Source organism: Chironomus tepperi, unplaced genomic scaffold (genome assembly GCF_022539635.2).
Source record: "Chironomus tepperi strain 1889 unplaced genomic scaffold, CSIRO-AGI_Ctep_v1 contig_244, whole genome shotgun sequence".
Taxonomy (NCBI): domain Eukaryota; kingdom Metazoa; phylum Arthropoda; class Insecta; order Diptera; family Chironomidae; genus Chironomus; species Chironomus tepperi.
In genome coordinates this window covers 752,731-767,606 of record NW_027226366.1, presented here as the reverse complement: position 1 = coordinate 767,606, position 14,876 = coordinate 752,731, and the positions used below count along the sequence as shown (strand labels likewise).

General features: G+C 31.6%; 1 protein-coding gene across 2 annotated transcripts; it reads left to right on the top strand.

Annotated features, from left to right (window-relative positions):
* Positions 1–299: 299 nt before the first annotated feature.
* Positions 300–13,260, top strand: LOC139091266 (fasciclin-3-like). 2 transcript variants are annotated; one of them, XM_070641260.1, is made up of 4 exons: positions 300–756; positions 10,417–11,379; positions 11,463–11,576; positions 11,852–13,260. In XM_070641260.1, exons 1-4 carry the CDS (start codon positions 693–695, stop codon positions 12,022–12,024), a joined length of 1,314 nt encoding a protein of 437 aa, XP_070497361.1. In that variant the 5' UTR covers positions 300–692; the 3' UTR covers positions 12,025–13,260. The 2 variants fall into 2 exon arrangements, with proteins under 2 accessions (XP_070497361.1, XP_070497362.1); XM_070641261.1 differs by having other exon boundaries at positions 11,838–11,976.
* Positions 13,261–14,876: the final 1,616 nt, after the last annotated feature.

The following is a 14,876-nucleotide window of genomic DNA, read 5'->3' as shown; positions in this document are numbered from 1 at the left end:
ACAAGAACTTTATGGTGAGTTTTTGATTTGGAATGGTGAAAAATATTAAAATTTACCTGATTATCGATGCTTTTTGAAGAGAATAGCTTGACAGTCAATTTTGGACAAGAATTAATGAAGATGTTCATCAAGATCTATGTAAAATCCTCAAATTTCTATGACATGCTGCTCAGTTCTTGTGGTGAATTTCACAACATTCACACCACACTACTAGCCCCTCGTCATTTACCGCGATACAAAATTTCCAAAGCGTACCCTTTTCACCATGAATCTTATTCATCAGTAACAGGTTGTCATTGAGTAAAGAAAGACGTGAAATTATTTCTCCGGCAAACTTGTTGAGGATTTGTGGACAGAAATAAAAAAAAAAAGCTTTTAAATAAGAATTTATTTCATAAAATTTGCTAATTAATCAGTGCTGCTAGAAGGAGAGAGCAGCTTAATGATTGATAAAAAATAAAAATACATCCACACCTAATTTCTGATAAAGAATAAGAAGAGCGAAATAGAAAATGTACTGAAGTTTCTCTTTACGTACAAAAAAAAAGTAACTTTTTCTTTCTTTTAAAAAATAAGACCATAAAAGACACAATTTAAAAAGGAAATTCAGAAAAATTGAGACAAGTCAATTAATATTTATCAGTGCCAGTTTTAAAAAGTAGTATCAAATTTACATAAAAATAAACAACAGAATGGTGAAACAACGAAGAACTATTCTGGATACAATTCCGATGGTTGCGGCTATTTTTTTCGTAGGTGAGTAAAGCAATAATATTGATACCTGTGGAATATACATACGCATGAAAGAGACGGCAAATGTGTGAAAAAAAAAATTCAACAGTTTTTTTTCGTGCTTCGTTGAATGATGCCATCCAAGAATTATTTTATATAGTCTGTCAATAGAAAGACTGACTAGAAAGATAATGTATTCATCTGCTGTGAATAGAAAAGTAGAACTTCCAAAAAGGAGAAATTGAATTCATGAATAGGCTTATGCAAAATGTCTAAATGGTGTGTAATCTATCATATTCAATCTTTGTTGCCATTAACAACGCGTCTACAACACTGTTGAGAAGAAAATTTAGTAAAAAGTGACCGCGTGGATGTGGCTTCATAGCGCATTTACTGAGTAGATAAGTTGAATTAAAATGCTTACATTTTAAAGCTGGGGTTTATTTAAAAGTGATGCAAGGTGGAAATTATTTTTTTGGGGATTTTATGAACTAAGCCACAAATAATGCGCAAGGTGTTTTTGAATCTAATCTCTTTCCCAAGCTGCACTGCAACGTCAACGTGTCTTCGACAAGACTTCAAAATGTCGATTTTCAAGTTACAGTTCCAAAAGCAGCCATTATGGTTGCGTCACAGCATCTGACCACGTTATTCTGACTTTTCTGATTTCTGACGTTATTCTGAATCTTATGCCGCTCGGGTTATTTCCAATTTATACAGACAAAATGCAGTCTCAAGTGAGTCATACCTCACTAAAAAACTCAAATTATCCATATGAAATGAGCATTGAGCACAAGGGAGACAGATATGTGAAAGAAGCAAAATATATAAATAACAGGAAAGGTACAATTTTCCGGGAAAGAGCACATTGCAATTCAATTTCTTTCTCTCATTACTAATACATGACATTACAATGCGTGAAAAAACATAGTAATCATATAATTATTAAATTATACTGAATAGACCATGCGACCAAACCCAAAATCTAGTTTCTCATAGTCATATGAGTTGCGATGATACTAATTAGCACATGTGATTTTTTTTATGTTTTTTTAACGTGACAATTTTATAACTTCTGAGTTACACATTCACTCCTCTTTGTTACTCCCTATATTGTCCCAAGAATATGTAAAGTAAGAAATAAGGAATAAGAAGATTCAACAGGTAACACACATCTCAATTCTCCTTAAAAATTCAAAGCAGGTAAATAAACTTGCATTTTATTCTTTTGTCTTTCTCTCCTTCTCATTATTCTTCTGCAATACCTGACTGCCTGCTTCTTAACCTTTTTTTAGAATTTGCAAAAACAAAAAAAAAAAGTATAAATAAATTGAGCATGGAATAGTTTTCATAGCATGTGCTTTGCATTTTTACTTGCCTAAGAAAGGAATAATATGTCCATGAAAGGAATAAGTAATATTATATATGTATTTACACTTGCTTGTTTTTGGAACCATAACTGTTATCTATTAGCAAATGAAATTTCATTTAGCATGTACATGTTAGGTTGTCATAAATACGAGAATAATTTTTGGGGAATGAGGAATGGGTTAAAATGCAAATATATATTTAGGACGCTCCTATTTTAAGTGCAGGCAGGCAAAAAAAAGAATTTTATTATGTGTAGAATTTTTGTCCTGACAATTGAATAAGGAATTCATGGGTTTCGCATCAGTAAACAGGGCGTTTTCCCGCGCCTATTAAACAACTTCTCCGACTTGACTATAAAAAAAGAGTTTATGTGTTAAAAATATATCAAGTTTATGTTAATAGAAGTAACTTTGTATTAAAAAAAATGCTTTGTGCCTATCCACTCATGCATTGCATGCTGTTTTGTGTTGGTGTTTCACCTTTCACATTTTTACATTAGAGAACCAAACAACAATGGGATAACCGTTAATATTGAAATGACCAGCGTATGATGCCATCTCACTCTATCAAATTATGTTGCTCATAATTCTTTTCCTTCTTTCTCTTCTTCTTATTAATGTTTCTGATACCACTTCTGTTGATGATGATGATGATGACGTTGCTTGGGTGATTCTCTAGATTACGCAGAATCGATTTTTCTTAAAGTTTTCCATTAGTCTTGACATAAACATGAAACTTTAAGGTTCATTCAGTTTGACAAGGGTGATTCTTAAACTTTTAGGAAGTCTGCCTATGTCACATTGCTTCAAACACCTTTCTACCCCGATTGACATATGTTGTCCTTAATTCTCTCAAGCGGACAATATTACTATACTTAGTGACAGTCGCTTGAACAACACGGCAATCGAGTGAAGCATAAGGAGTTGAGACGACTTTTCCATACAAATCCCAGGTCGACGTCATGCAATGTATAATGTCTATCTATATTAAGATCCTATACAATACAGGATAAGACAGCATCATTTGAATATTCAAGCTGATCCAAGCTTTCGCAAGCCATCAATTATGATTGTAATCTTATCTACAGAATCACCCAGCAGCTCACTAATCTAAAATAGTGAATAAAAATTTCTTCTCCTCATTTCTTGCTCGTAATCAATTGCCGCTGCTGGAAACAACTTTTTTGTGTTTCATACCTAATTCTCTATTTTTGGTTTTGAGACGAGAACATGACGAAGATGAAGAAGAAGAAGAAGTGAATGAAAAATTAAAAGGAAAGAAAGTATGAAAGCTGTGTTGCACGATAAGAAGCAGCATAATCAATCGACTTTTTTTTAATGAATAGTGTCGATCAAATTGCACCGCAAGTTAACGATTGACTCCGCAGCTACTAAATATGTGGAGAAATTTATTGGGTAAAAAAAATAGACTTTACATTAAATCATTTCTTTTGTCCATTAATAAACATGTGCGTTCATGCTGTATACTTAGCCATTATGCATGCTACGCTTTATGCCATGAGAAAATAAAATAGATGAATGCCTTGATTCATGAAAAAATAATTTTTATGATGACACAAATCTTTAATGGTAGGGAAAAAATGACATAAAATAAATAATGTAAAGCATGGATGATTTTGAATCTTTTCTGACTGTACCGAAAATGAAACAAACAACAACATTGATGAGTCATAAGAAAAAACTGTGTATGATGACAGAATGGATACAAACGGAATATGCATAAAGATACTTAGAATGTTCAATTGAATATGTAAAATTGACTGACTGAACTACTTAGATGAGTGAATCACAATTGATCACATGTCAATGTCACTTTTAATTTTCATTCCTACATCTCAAACTTTGTCGTTGGATGTCAGCGACATAAAAAAATTAAGAATGCGAATGTGAAATTTTTTAATGTGGTTTTTATTTAAGAGAGAAATCCACTTGACCCGGGCTGTGGCAATGGCTGTGTGGATTGAGCATAATAAAAATTTATGAAGTTTTTAAAAACAAATTTTAAATTCGTTCCATCTGACTATTTATAAATATACATCGACTATTGTACTCTTTTTATGTGAATAGAGATGGAAATAAACACATTTCTGTTAACGCCCGAAAGAAAGCAACCAACTAACAATTTTTATCACACACAAGCCCTTGTAACCAAGTGTAGTGTGTGGAAGAAGAATGGGAAGTAACAAATAATGTTGTATTCTTTAATGTGTTTTTGACGCATTTTTTGTTAGCTTAATGAGCCATCATTTATATCGGCTGATGGGTGTCAATTCATTCAATGCTTTTCAATAAAACTTAATGATTGAAAATTAAGTGCAATAACAGACACTTTCAACACTTTTGATAATGTTCAAAAAATATGAAGTCGGAATATCTTTAAAGATGTTTCTAGCAAATTTGTTATCAGGTAGAAAACTTACCTAATGGAAATTTACAACCATTTACTTAGCAACGGTTTTTTGGTTAAATGTTTATGTCTTATGACCATAAATTTAATGTTTATTTTGATTAAAATAGGATAGATTGCATACTTTGTCGGAACTTGTTATCTACTTTCTATATTTCTAACCATTCTTCACTTGCTGTCGGCCAGAATTGCACATTTTAAATGGACTCCGACATAGATCCAGCATGGAATCCATTTCAAATTGAGTTTACTTCTATTTTTTTGTTTATCTAAATGACGGAGTCTTAAAGCTTCGTACTGCACCCTACTTTACTTGCATCGAGACTCAATCTACAAAAGGCTTTCCCTCTGACTCTAGTTAGCTACATCACAAAGCTTGTACAAATTCTCTATTTTCACAAGAATTCCTGAAGATTAAAGTAAACAAAACTATAAAAATGAATCTAAATCCAAAATTAAATCCTTTTTTGTATAAAAATAGATCTGACATAAGTATTGAAACACGTGCCGTTGATCTTTGATACTACTCCATTTCGTAAATGGACATTTAATAAATTCCTTGTGAATTTAATATTTTTATTAATGCCAACTGCGATGAAAAAATTTGACTAACGCAATTAAAATGATTTTTTAAGAAAAAGAAAACAAATTTTTATGAGTTTAATAAAGAGGCCGTTATTAAATAAAATCAAATAATAGATTTAAAGCTTCCATAACAAATCATTAAAAAACTTTATGGCTGCATAAATATTGAGTAAGTCTATTTATTCTGATAATTGAAAAGTTTACTACAATTTGTCAAAAATCTCGATTTATATCCGATTTGGAATAGATAACATTTCAAAATATGGTGTAAATCGAGGAATATTCAGCATTTTTGTCATCAAATTTATCTATTCTATTTATAATATCTATGAATCACAGATTCCCGAGCAGTACGATGGTAAATTTCATTTTTCGTAGACAAAATGGACCAAAAACTATCACGGTGATGTTAGGGGTGACTACAATGTGACAAGCATTGTTCTGCTTCCAAATTGAGGAAGTTAAGGGCTGAAACATCGATTTTTGATTAATTTCATTTCAACCCTCAATCATAGTTTGCCATGATTCATCTTCTTAGAAATTCAATTGTATTATAGTTTTTAATACAATAAATTATTGTAGTTTGTCACTTTGTGAAGATTTAATAGTTTTATGACTTACTTCCGAAGTAAAATATTTGTGATTCATGTTCTTGAATCTATTTTAGAATACAGATTTTCAATTTAGTAATCTTTACAACACAGCATTCAATTCATCATATTCACATTTGTGTATATTGATTTAAAGCATCATCATACTGAGAATATAATTTCATTTTCCTAAGAATTGGGTTAAAGCGAAAAGAAAGCGACTCGAGTGACTGTTTACACAAGCATGAAACATTTGACATAAAGCTCAATTTTCAATAATGATGTTGATAAGTCTCAAAGGAGAGAGAAAATGGCATCAAAGCATATAAATCAGCGACTTTATTCATAGAACTCACGACAGAGCATTCAAATGTTCGTTATTATTTCCTCAGGATATGAGACATGAGACGAGAAAACTTGAGAGTTTTTACTTTCATGAACAGATGTAGTTGTGGACAGAATGTAGTACAATTTCTAAGTAAAAATTCGTTACAAAAAAAAAAGTAAATTGAAGAATAGAAAGATAAAAAGAGGAAAAAGAAAATGTTAAACATTTCTATCTTATGTCTTGAAGATATACCTAGATTATGTTCGTTATAATAGTTAGAAAAAATAATAAAAAGAAATGAAGAAGAATGAGCTAAATGAAGGTTGAAGAAACTCCATAGAGAGAAGAAAAGAATAAAAAAAAAGTCTTATTTGAACGGGGCAGAATACAGAGAGAGAAAGAGGAAGAAACGCGCGGTAACAAATACTAACTTGTTGATATTTGGAAACAGCATGAACGGGTTTTCTCTGTTTTCAATTCTCAGTGTTTTCTTCATCATCTCCATTGCTTTGCTTGTCTTTCTGCCATGATGATAATAATAAATAGAAGAGAATATACAAGCAAAACACACACAAACGTGATGGATCAACGTCACATGTTTGGCTTTTACAAAACTAAAAGTATAACTTTTTTTTCTTCTTCTTGACTTTAAACTACCTTTTTAACCGTCTTTTAAAGCCTCTTAAAACTTTATTATATGTCAGTCGTTTCTAAGAAAGAAAAGCCACGATTTTTTGTGAACATAATCTCTAACTCTCGTACTTCTCTGTCTCCCTCTTACTCCCTCAATTCGCGATCATTCTTTCCTCCTTTTACTTACTTGCTTATTGATCTTTGCTTAATAAAAATAATATTATATTTTGTAAAGCAAGTAAAAATAACGAAAGTTAAATGGCATGAGGAAATCAAAAGAGCAAAAGCACACGGTAACATGAGAATGAGATGAAAATAATAAAAAATTGAATAAGCCATGCTCGATTGTAGTATTCAATTGCTTCATCCATGTGGTACACATACAACACACCCAGTTTTTAATGTTGTTTTACGATCTTGTGATGAAGCAGATGAAAGAAGTTAAATACCATCATAGGTGAATGGCTGTGGTGCATTTTATGACATTATTCATATTTCGGATCGTCTTTAAATGGTGTGTTGGATAAAATAGGAATTTATGACTTTCCATGCCTATAATATGGCATTAAGCTTACATACAAAAGCTGATCAATTAAAAATTGAATTTTAATCTCATGGAAATGATTTGAAATCTAACGTACTTTTGAGATTCAAAAGTTAACGTACCGTAGTTTTCAGCCCTTTCACTTTTGAAAAATTATTGAAGTGAGAAGAATAATAAAATTTTTAAAAAAAACAAAATAAGTTTAAATGAAGCAGGAAATAAAGCTGCAGCATTGGATTTAAGAAAAACTCACTGTACTGAGTATAAGGGCGCAGCCAACTGAATAGTTTAGAAAGAACCACAAATTAGAAACCACAGCAGATTAAGAAATTCTTACATTCGAGTTGTTTTACTTCAAATATCTCTTAGATACGCCCAATTCGGACGTCATCTATGAACGATCACTTTTAACGGCTCTCATGAAGGCTGCAGATTACAAAGATTAATCTAAATTCATACAATTTAATTACTTTTTTGCAAAATCATTTCGAAACTTAACCTAACCTTACACACGACTTATGATACATCAATTGTTAGTCAAGGCAAACTGAAGCATAAGATTCATCCGCTTGCTACAATTTAAGCGATATGAGAAAAATACTATATAGCACTCCCGTAATTTAATATTGGCGCGATGAAAACGAAAATTTGCAATCTGGTTTAGTGGCCTGCAATTGTAGCATTGAATCTCGTATGACGACTTCCAAGAATGGTGTTGGATATAAATAAATAAAAAAAAAGTGAGAAAGTGAAATAATCATTGAGCACTAATGATCACATTTTTCTCGTTTTTATTTCTTCTTCTTGCTGTTTTCGACGCTTGTGTCGAATGAAGCTCTCGATTACTTCTTTCCAGTGCAAAACTAATTATACTTTTTTTTATTCGTACCCGTACTGTTGATCTATTTTAGTTTACCACAAGAAAACTTTTCATTATTTCCATTTCGACGTTTCTTCACAGCTATCGACAGCCAGTGATCAATCAATCGTACTTTTTTATTCATCAATGTTGCTTGAAAGAAGTTTTACTGGAGAGGAAGAAAAAAAAAAGCCATAGCACGGTATAATGTGGCTGTTGGGCTCGATTTCTCTTTTGACGAGCACATTTTTTTTCATATTATTAATTTTCTGTTACTCTAATAAGTTATTTATAAAAACATAACATGCCGATAACTCCTAATCACCCGTCCCTAATTGTTTCTCCAGAATGTATCGAAGTAGACGAGAAAAAAGAAGGAAAAATATAAAAATTTGCAATGCTATAAGCGATCACTTAAATGCCTAACAGTATAATGCAATATATAAATGCGCGCATATACTCATTTCGTTGCCATAAAAAAAAATTCATCATACATAATATTCAGTAAAACAGTAATTCGCTTCATACAAAAGAACAGCTTTAATGTTAAGATTGAAAGACGGAATGGAACAGCAAAAATAGTAATAAGGGGGTGTTTATTAGTTCCGACTGCAATTTAATAAGGTTTTGAGTTACTCTTAAGATGCATTACTCAGGGGAAGGGTCTATCCATCAGCATATGCGATTAAGTACCAATTCTGAGTATATGGATGGCAAGAGATCGCGTGGTCGGTCGAAGAACTCAAGAAATTAGCTGTGCAGAGACAGTATTGAACTTGATATTGGCAATTGACAAGCATCAGTCAGATGTATAGCCAACTTCAGTATCTATAGAAACTCATCTAAAGTGGAATAGGGTGCGACTACTCTACCGTATGTCTAGATATAAACTTGAAATCTCATGGGAAATTCCACAAGTATCAAGTTCATATTGTGATACAATTGATCTGTAAGGCAACCAAAGTAAAGAGACAAAAATTTCATCTCAAGCACTTTAACATCAAAAATTGTCATTGCTTACCCTCGCTCTTCCACTTACTACATGACATCATAAATGAACAACCCCATGAATAAATCGAGTATGATTCAAAGAATGAGAAAAAAAAAAGCATGCAAAAAGAAAAAATATTGAGTAATCACCAACTGAAAAATCAGATAATTGGCATCAAAGCGCATAGTTTGAGTTCAAACTAATGCTTGAGCTATATGAGTTGTATTGTAAGCGCGGAAACTTTGCGCAATCCAGCTGCCGTTGAAGAATTTAATTTAAATTGCATTACGGCCATGATTTTGCTGCGGTAGGGTCGACAACTGTGAAAATTTTTGTCACTTGATCAATAAAATATTGAAAAATCTTAATTAACCAATTTTGTCTGCCTCAAAAATTTATCACGAGACTGAACAAAAAGATTTCACTTGTTTTGAAAGTCATTCATGAGTAATTTTTATTTATACATTTTATTGTGTCCCCCTTTTATGTGCTATACGAGCAACTCAATTCAACTGCTTCAATTAGAAACATAATAGCACCATTGCTCAACATCTGAATGTGCATTTAGAGACTCTAGTCTTTTAATTTCTTCAAACATTTAAATAAAATTACGCGAATGCTCATTAATGAATTTTTTTTTGTGGCTGCTTTTCAAAACATCCATGAAGTCGTTTTGGAAGACAAAGCATTTCTCAGCAAGGTGAAGTGAATCACGGCATTTAGCAACACCTTTGAAAATTTAATTGATTAATGATGATCGTTTTTCCAGTAGTTTCATTTTAATGTCTACTTCTTGCACTAATTTTCGGAGTCTTTTACTTATGATGTTTGTCCACAGCTTTCTTAATGCTTAAGATCTGTCTGGAAGTAATGACGACCTCCAAATTCAAATGAATGACTAAGTAATTTTTGATTAAATTTGCAAAGCATGCTTTTCTAATGAAGCTTTCGTCAATTGTTGACAGAAATGGTAAACAAACAATGATAGCATTTATATTCTAATCAAAATTGTTTGTTATTATTGTTTGAAAGACTTTCCTACTGGAAGTAGCCACCAAACAAGTGAACAAAGCAGTTCCCATATCGCAACAGTTCACGTGGAAAACTTGACACCATTATTGAGCGTATAACGCTCTTTTATATACATACCTTGTATTTATTGTTATGCAAAAAGAGACTTATCGTGATTGTTTGCCATTTAACATATGAATGCGGTTGCTTATTCTTATTGTGTATGGAAGAGAAAAACAAAACAAAAAAAAAACTTTTCTATTTGCATTTATTTCAACAGTTCCTAACTCAATATCATTTTCCATAATTTATCGTAATTTAATATAACATTGTATATCTTTACAGCAATCATTTCAATTGTTGAATGTCAACGAATTGCTAGTACAACACCCGAAAAAGTCACTGGTCAAGAAGGACAGAAAGTTGAACTCCTGTGTACGTTCGGAAAGCCTATTGATCGATGCTCTTTCGAATTTCCAAATGGTGATCGACCAAAATTAAGTCCAGCATTCCCACCGAGACCAGATTACAAATATTTTGGATCAGGACTTGAGAATGGACAATGTGGTGTGACGGTTGAAGATTTAAAGGCAACTTTAGAAGGAAATGTTACATGTCGACTAGATTTAGGAGATGGATCTGATGATATTATTGGAATTATTCCAATTGAGATCGCAAAACCTCCAAATCAGCCAATTCTATTTGTACAAAACGATAGAAAATTAGAAGCAGGTCAAGAAATGGAAGCAGAATGTGAATATCGTGATGGTCAACCACATGCTAAAGTTTCATGGTTCTTAGGCAGTGAACGTATCATTCCAAAGAATGAAGAGTTTGTCAACAATGAAAAGAAAACAGTGATATCAGTGGTTTCACATAGACTCTCAGCCGATGACAATCTTAAATCATTAGTATGTCGACTAGATCATCCAGCCTTCCAAAATGGTTACACAAATACATCAATGCAATTAAATGTCAATTATCAGCCAATGGCTCTCAGTCGAGATGAGTTGTATATTTCTGGATTAGAAATCGGTCGTACAGTTGATATTGTTTTGAGACTTCGTGCCAATCCCAGACCTCGCCTTCAATGGACTATTGAGGGAAACAACTATGATGAAGGAAGACAAACAAACAAATATCAGGTCTATACAGCCGAACAAGACGAAGAAGGTAAATGGATTGCAAAATTAACAGTAATTGATCTATCACTTGAAGACACAATGAGAACATATATGCTACGTGCAAGCAACGAGTTTGGAGCAAATGATTATTCAGTTCGCATCGGCGGCTCACAAGAATTAGACGGTAATTATTAATTTCACAATCTTGTCATGAAACTGATTTGATTAATTTTTAATATTAAACTTTACTTATTTTCCACTCTATAGACTCAGGGCTCGGTATTGTTCCAATTATCGGTATAACTGTCATTTCTGTATTCGTACTGATCGTAGTAGCGTTACTTGTGGTCGCTCGCGTCACTAAACGCTGGTGTTTTGCAGGTGAGCTTTACATTTCATGATTACAAAATTATTACGTTCATAATTTATAATTTAAAAATTCATGCACCATACAATTCAGGCCACTAATATGTCTTTATGAGATTATTAAAATATATGTAATTATCTTACATCTATTATGATGTAGATAGACAAAATTGAAGTAAACAATGAGAAAAAAAAGAGAAAATATCAAAATTATATCTCATATACATAACTAACCCAATTAACCATATCACCATTGATTTTTTCAATTTACAAAAGATTTTGCATTGTAGGCGATTCCATGCATCCCAACAGTCCCGATTCAGAAGCTCAGATAGCACCTGAAGAAGATAAGACACATGAGCATTATGAGCAGCATGAGAGTAAAGTTACTGACGATGAATCAGGTGACACCGAACATAAAGCTAATGGAAATGGAAAATCAAACGGAAATACGTCAGTCTAAGAAATTCACAAAATAATTAATGCACATAACATAATTAAAAAATTGAGGATTAGAGATGTTGATTTTATTATTTTAATTCAACATGGGTGATAACTAAAAAGTTCTGACTTTAAACTTTACTTAATTGATGACTTTAATTTAATCGAATTGGAGGATGACGAATAATAAGAAGAAAAATTTAATTAATTAATCGATATTTCTTTTGAAACAGACAAAAAATATTATTATTATTATGGATACTTTGTGTAGTCAAGTAATAAAGAAATGACGAAAATTATTAGTTTAGTTAAGTAGTTAAGATTAGGTTTTGCTTTTGGACAATAGCATCAACAAATTATTATGAGGAAGTGTATTGGCATCGAATTTCTAATTTAATATAAATTAACGGCTTTTCTAAATTTGAATTTTATGATAAAATAAATTTAAAATTCAAATGACGGTTGAACAACAAAAAAATTCTCACACAAAAGTGTAAATTGCACAATTAATTAATGCAATGTAGCACCTATGGTAGCATTCCAATGGCATTCCATTGTCGACTCTACCACACCTCAGCCAGCAAGTCAACCAGATGCAGTCAGCATATTAGCGCATTTTGTTTTACAAATAAAAGTATGCGATGAAATTCCAACATACACTGCCTCGTCAACTCTCATCGAGCTTTTTCTAATATATAGAACAAGTATATAAAAATTTATGCAGAATCATAATTAATACATTAAAAAATAAATATTTTTGTAAGTCTTTTAAGAAAAATGAAAATCCACAAAGCTTAAATTATGATAAATTTTTAAAATGGAAAATAGACAAAAGAGAAGGAAGAAGAAGTAAAAAAGTATTTTAAAGCTACCTAATAAAATGTATGTAAAATAAAAGACAAATATGAATGTATTTAAATTTTAAAAAACCTTAAAAAAATTAAAAAAAAAGAAGACGAAGCCATAGAGTAATTTTATATAGCATGCGGATGATGATTAAGATATTCTTTAATATCTCAGTATGTAGTTAGGTATTTACCAATTAATAAGTATAAAATTATTCAAAATACTTCCAATTTATGATGCAAGATACAATAAATTCACTTCTTTACATTCCCAACTTCCACTTACTTAAAGAAAATAATTAAATTTTATGATCAAATAAGACAATTGAGACACAACATAAATGAATGAAAGAAGCATACAACTTTTTATTTTAATGTAGACCTTTTTTATTAAATGTGAAGAATTAATAAAGAATTGAAATGAAATTTTTGTGCCTTATTATGTAAATATTTTTCATTCCAGCATCATCTCATATATTAAGAACTCAGCATCTGATCAAACATGTTTTGAAAATTATTTCAGAAGCACATTCCATAAGCTTAAATGGAAACAAAATTACATCACTTGACATTGCTGCAAGTCAGCGGAACTAAAACTTTTCAGAGAATGATGCAGTAACATTACAGATCTTCATGATGACCGTGTGCTGTTTTTGGTCCTATTATTTTCCGATTATTCTGATAGGATGTTGATCAAGTAGTGTCATCTTCCAAACTTTAAGTGACACATGTGCAATGTCACAATAACACATTAGTGTGACGCGCCACATGTGTTGAGTGTTTAAATCTTTAGCGACACACCTGCAATGTCACTGTTGCATAATAGCGTGTCATGCAAAATTCGCAATGCCACGCAACACAGTAGTGTGTCATGCAACACATGTTGATCTAGTGTCACCTTAATGTATCGCCAAACCTGTAGCGACACACCTTTGTCCAACAATGTCACAGCAACACAGTAGTGTGTCGCGCAACAAATGTTGACAAACAATGCTGTAAACAGTTGTAAATATGTAAAATACAGGAAGAAAAGCTCTCGTCTTAATATACAAATGTAATTTTTTGTTGTTTTTATTTTAACTATTGCTATGAGTGAATCATTATATCATAAATTACATGCAAATGCAATTAATTTATTACAAAAATATTAAATGCGGTTTACATTTTTACCACTTTCTTGATTTTTATCGTTTCCAACGCATTTCCCATACTTTCAGTAGCATTTTTTACTCATTAATTGGATGTAAAAGATAATTGGTACATATAGATGATTTATGAGTCATTATTGTCATCAAAATTCAGGAACTAGAAGAGCTAACATATTATTTTCGTTTTTTAATTTTAATTGCTGTATTTTTGATTACTTCATGATTATGTCAATAAAACATTGGTAATTAAAGTTCGTAGTTCATTCCGGAGCTTTTTTCTAAATATACTTCACATACTTGCATTACTCATCTCATCCAAAAAGTATGTCAAATCGTTAAAAAAGCTATTCTTCCAAAATCCCATAAAAATATTCATATTTGTTGTTAATTGTAGTTGCCATAAGATTGAAAGTGAAGATATAGCATTGAAAACAGCTATAATTTATTGGATACTTATGTTCCAATGGCCATTGAGAATAGATAAATAAATGATCGTTCGTATTGTACTGGTGCTGATGCGTTTGAGGCAAAGCTTCTCTAAGCCGAATCAATTTCTAACCAAAACGAATTTCTTGACTTAGATTTTGAGAGATTAAGTGATGTTTGAATTTGTTATCTAAATATTTGTCATGAAAATGGAGCATGAAGAAATACTAATTTAGGTGCTGCTTTCCAGACGAAGATTATATCAATCTCTGCCTACTTATGATTATTCTTCGTTTTGTATTATATTAATGATTTTTAAAAATTTTATAGCTTTTGGGAGAGTCAATGGGAAGTTGATAATTTTGATTTGCTTCCATTTTCGGCTTAAATTTAGATTCAATCTAGATTCAAATTTGTCATTTGCTTTGAGTTTTGCTACATTTAGCTGTCATAAT

Coding starts and splice junctions, on each gene's coding strand:
- LOC139091266 (XM_070641260.1), top strand. CDS start 693: ATGGTGAAACAACGAAGAACTATTCTGGATACAATTCCGATGGTTGCG. Junction 757..10,416: donor TGCGGCTATTTTTTTCGTAG/GTGAGTAAAGCA, acceptor ATATCTTTACAG/CAATCATTTCAATTGTTGAA. Junction 11,577..11,851: donor TAAACGCTGGTGTTTTGCAG/GTGAGCTTTACA, acceptor TTTGCATTGTAG/GCGATTCCATGCATCCCAAC.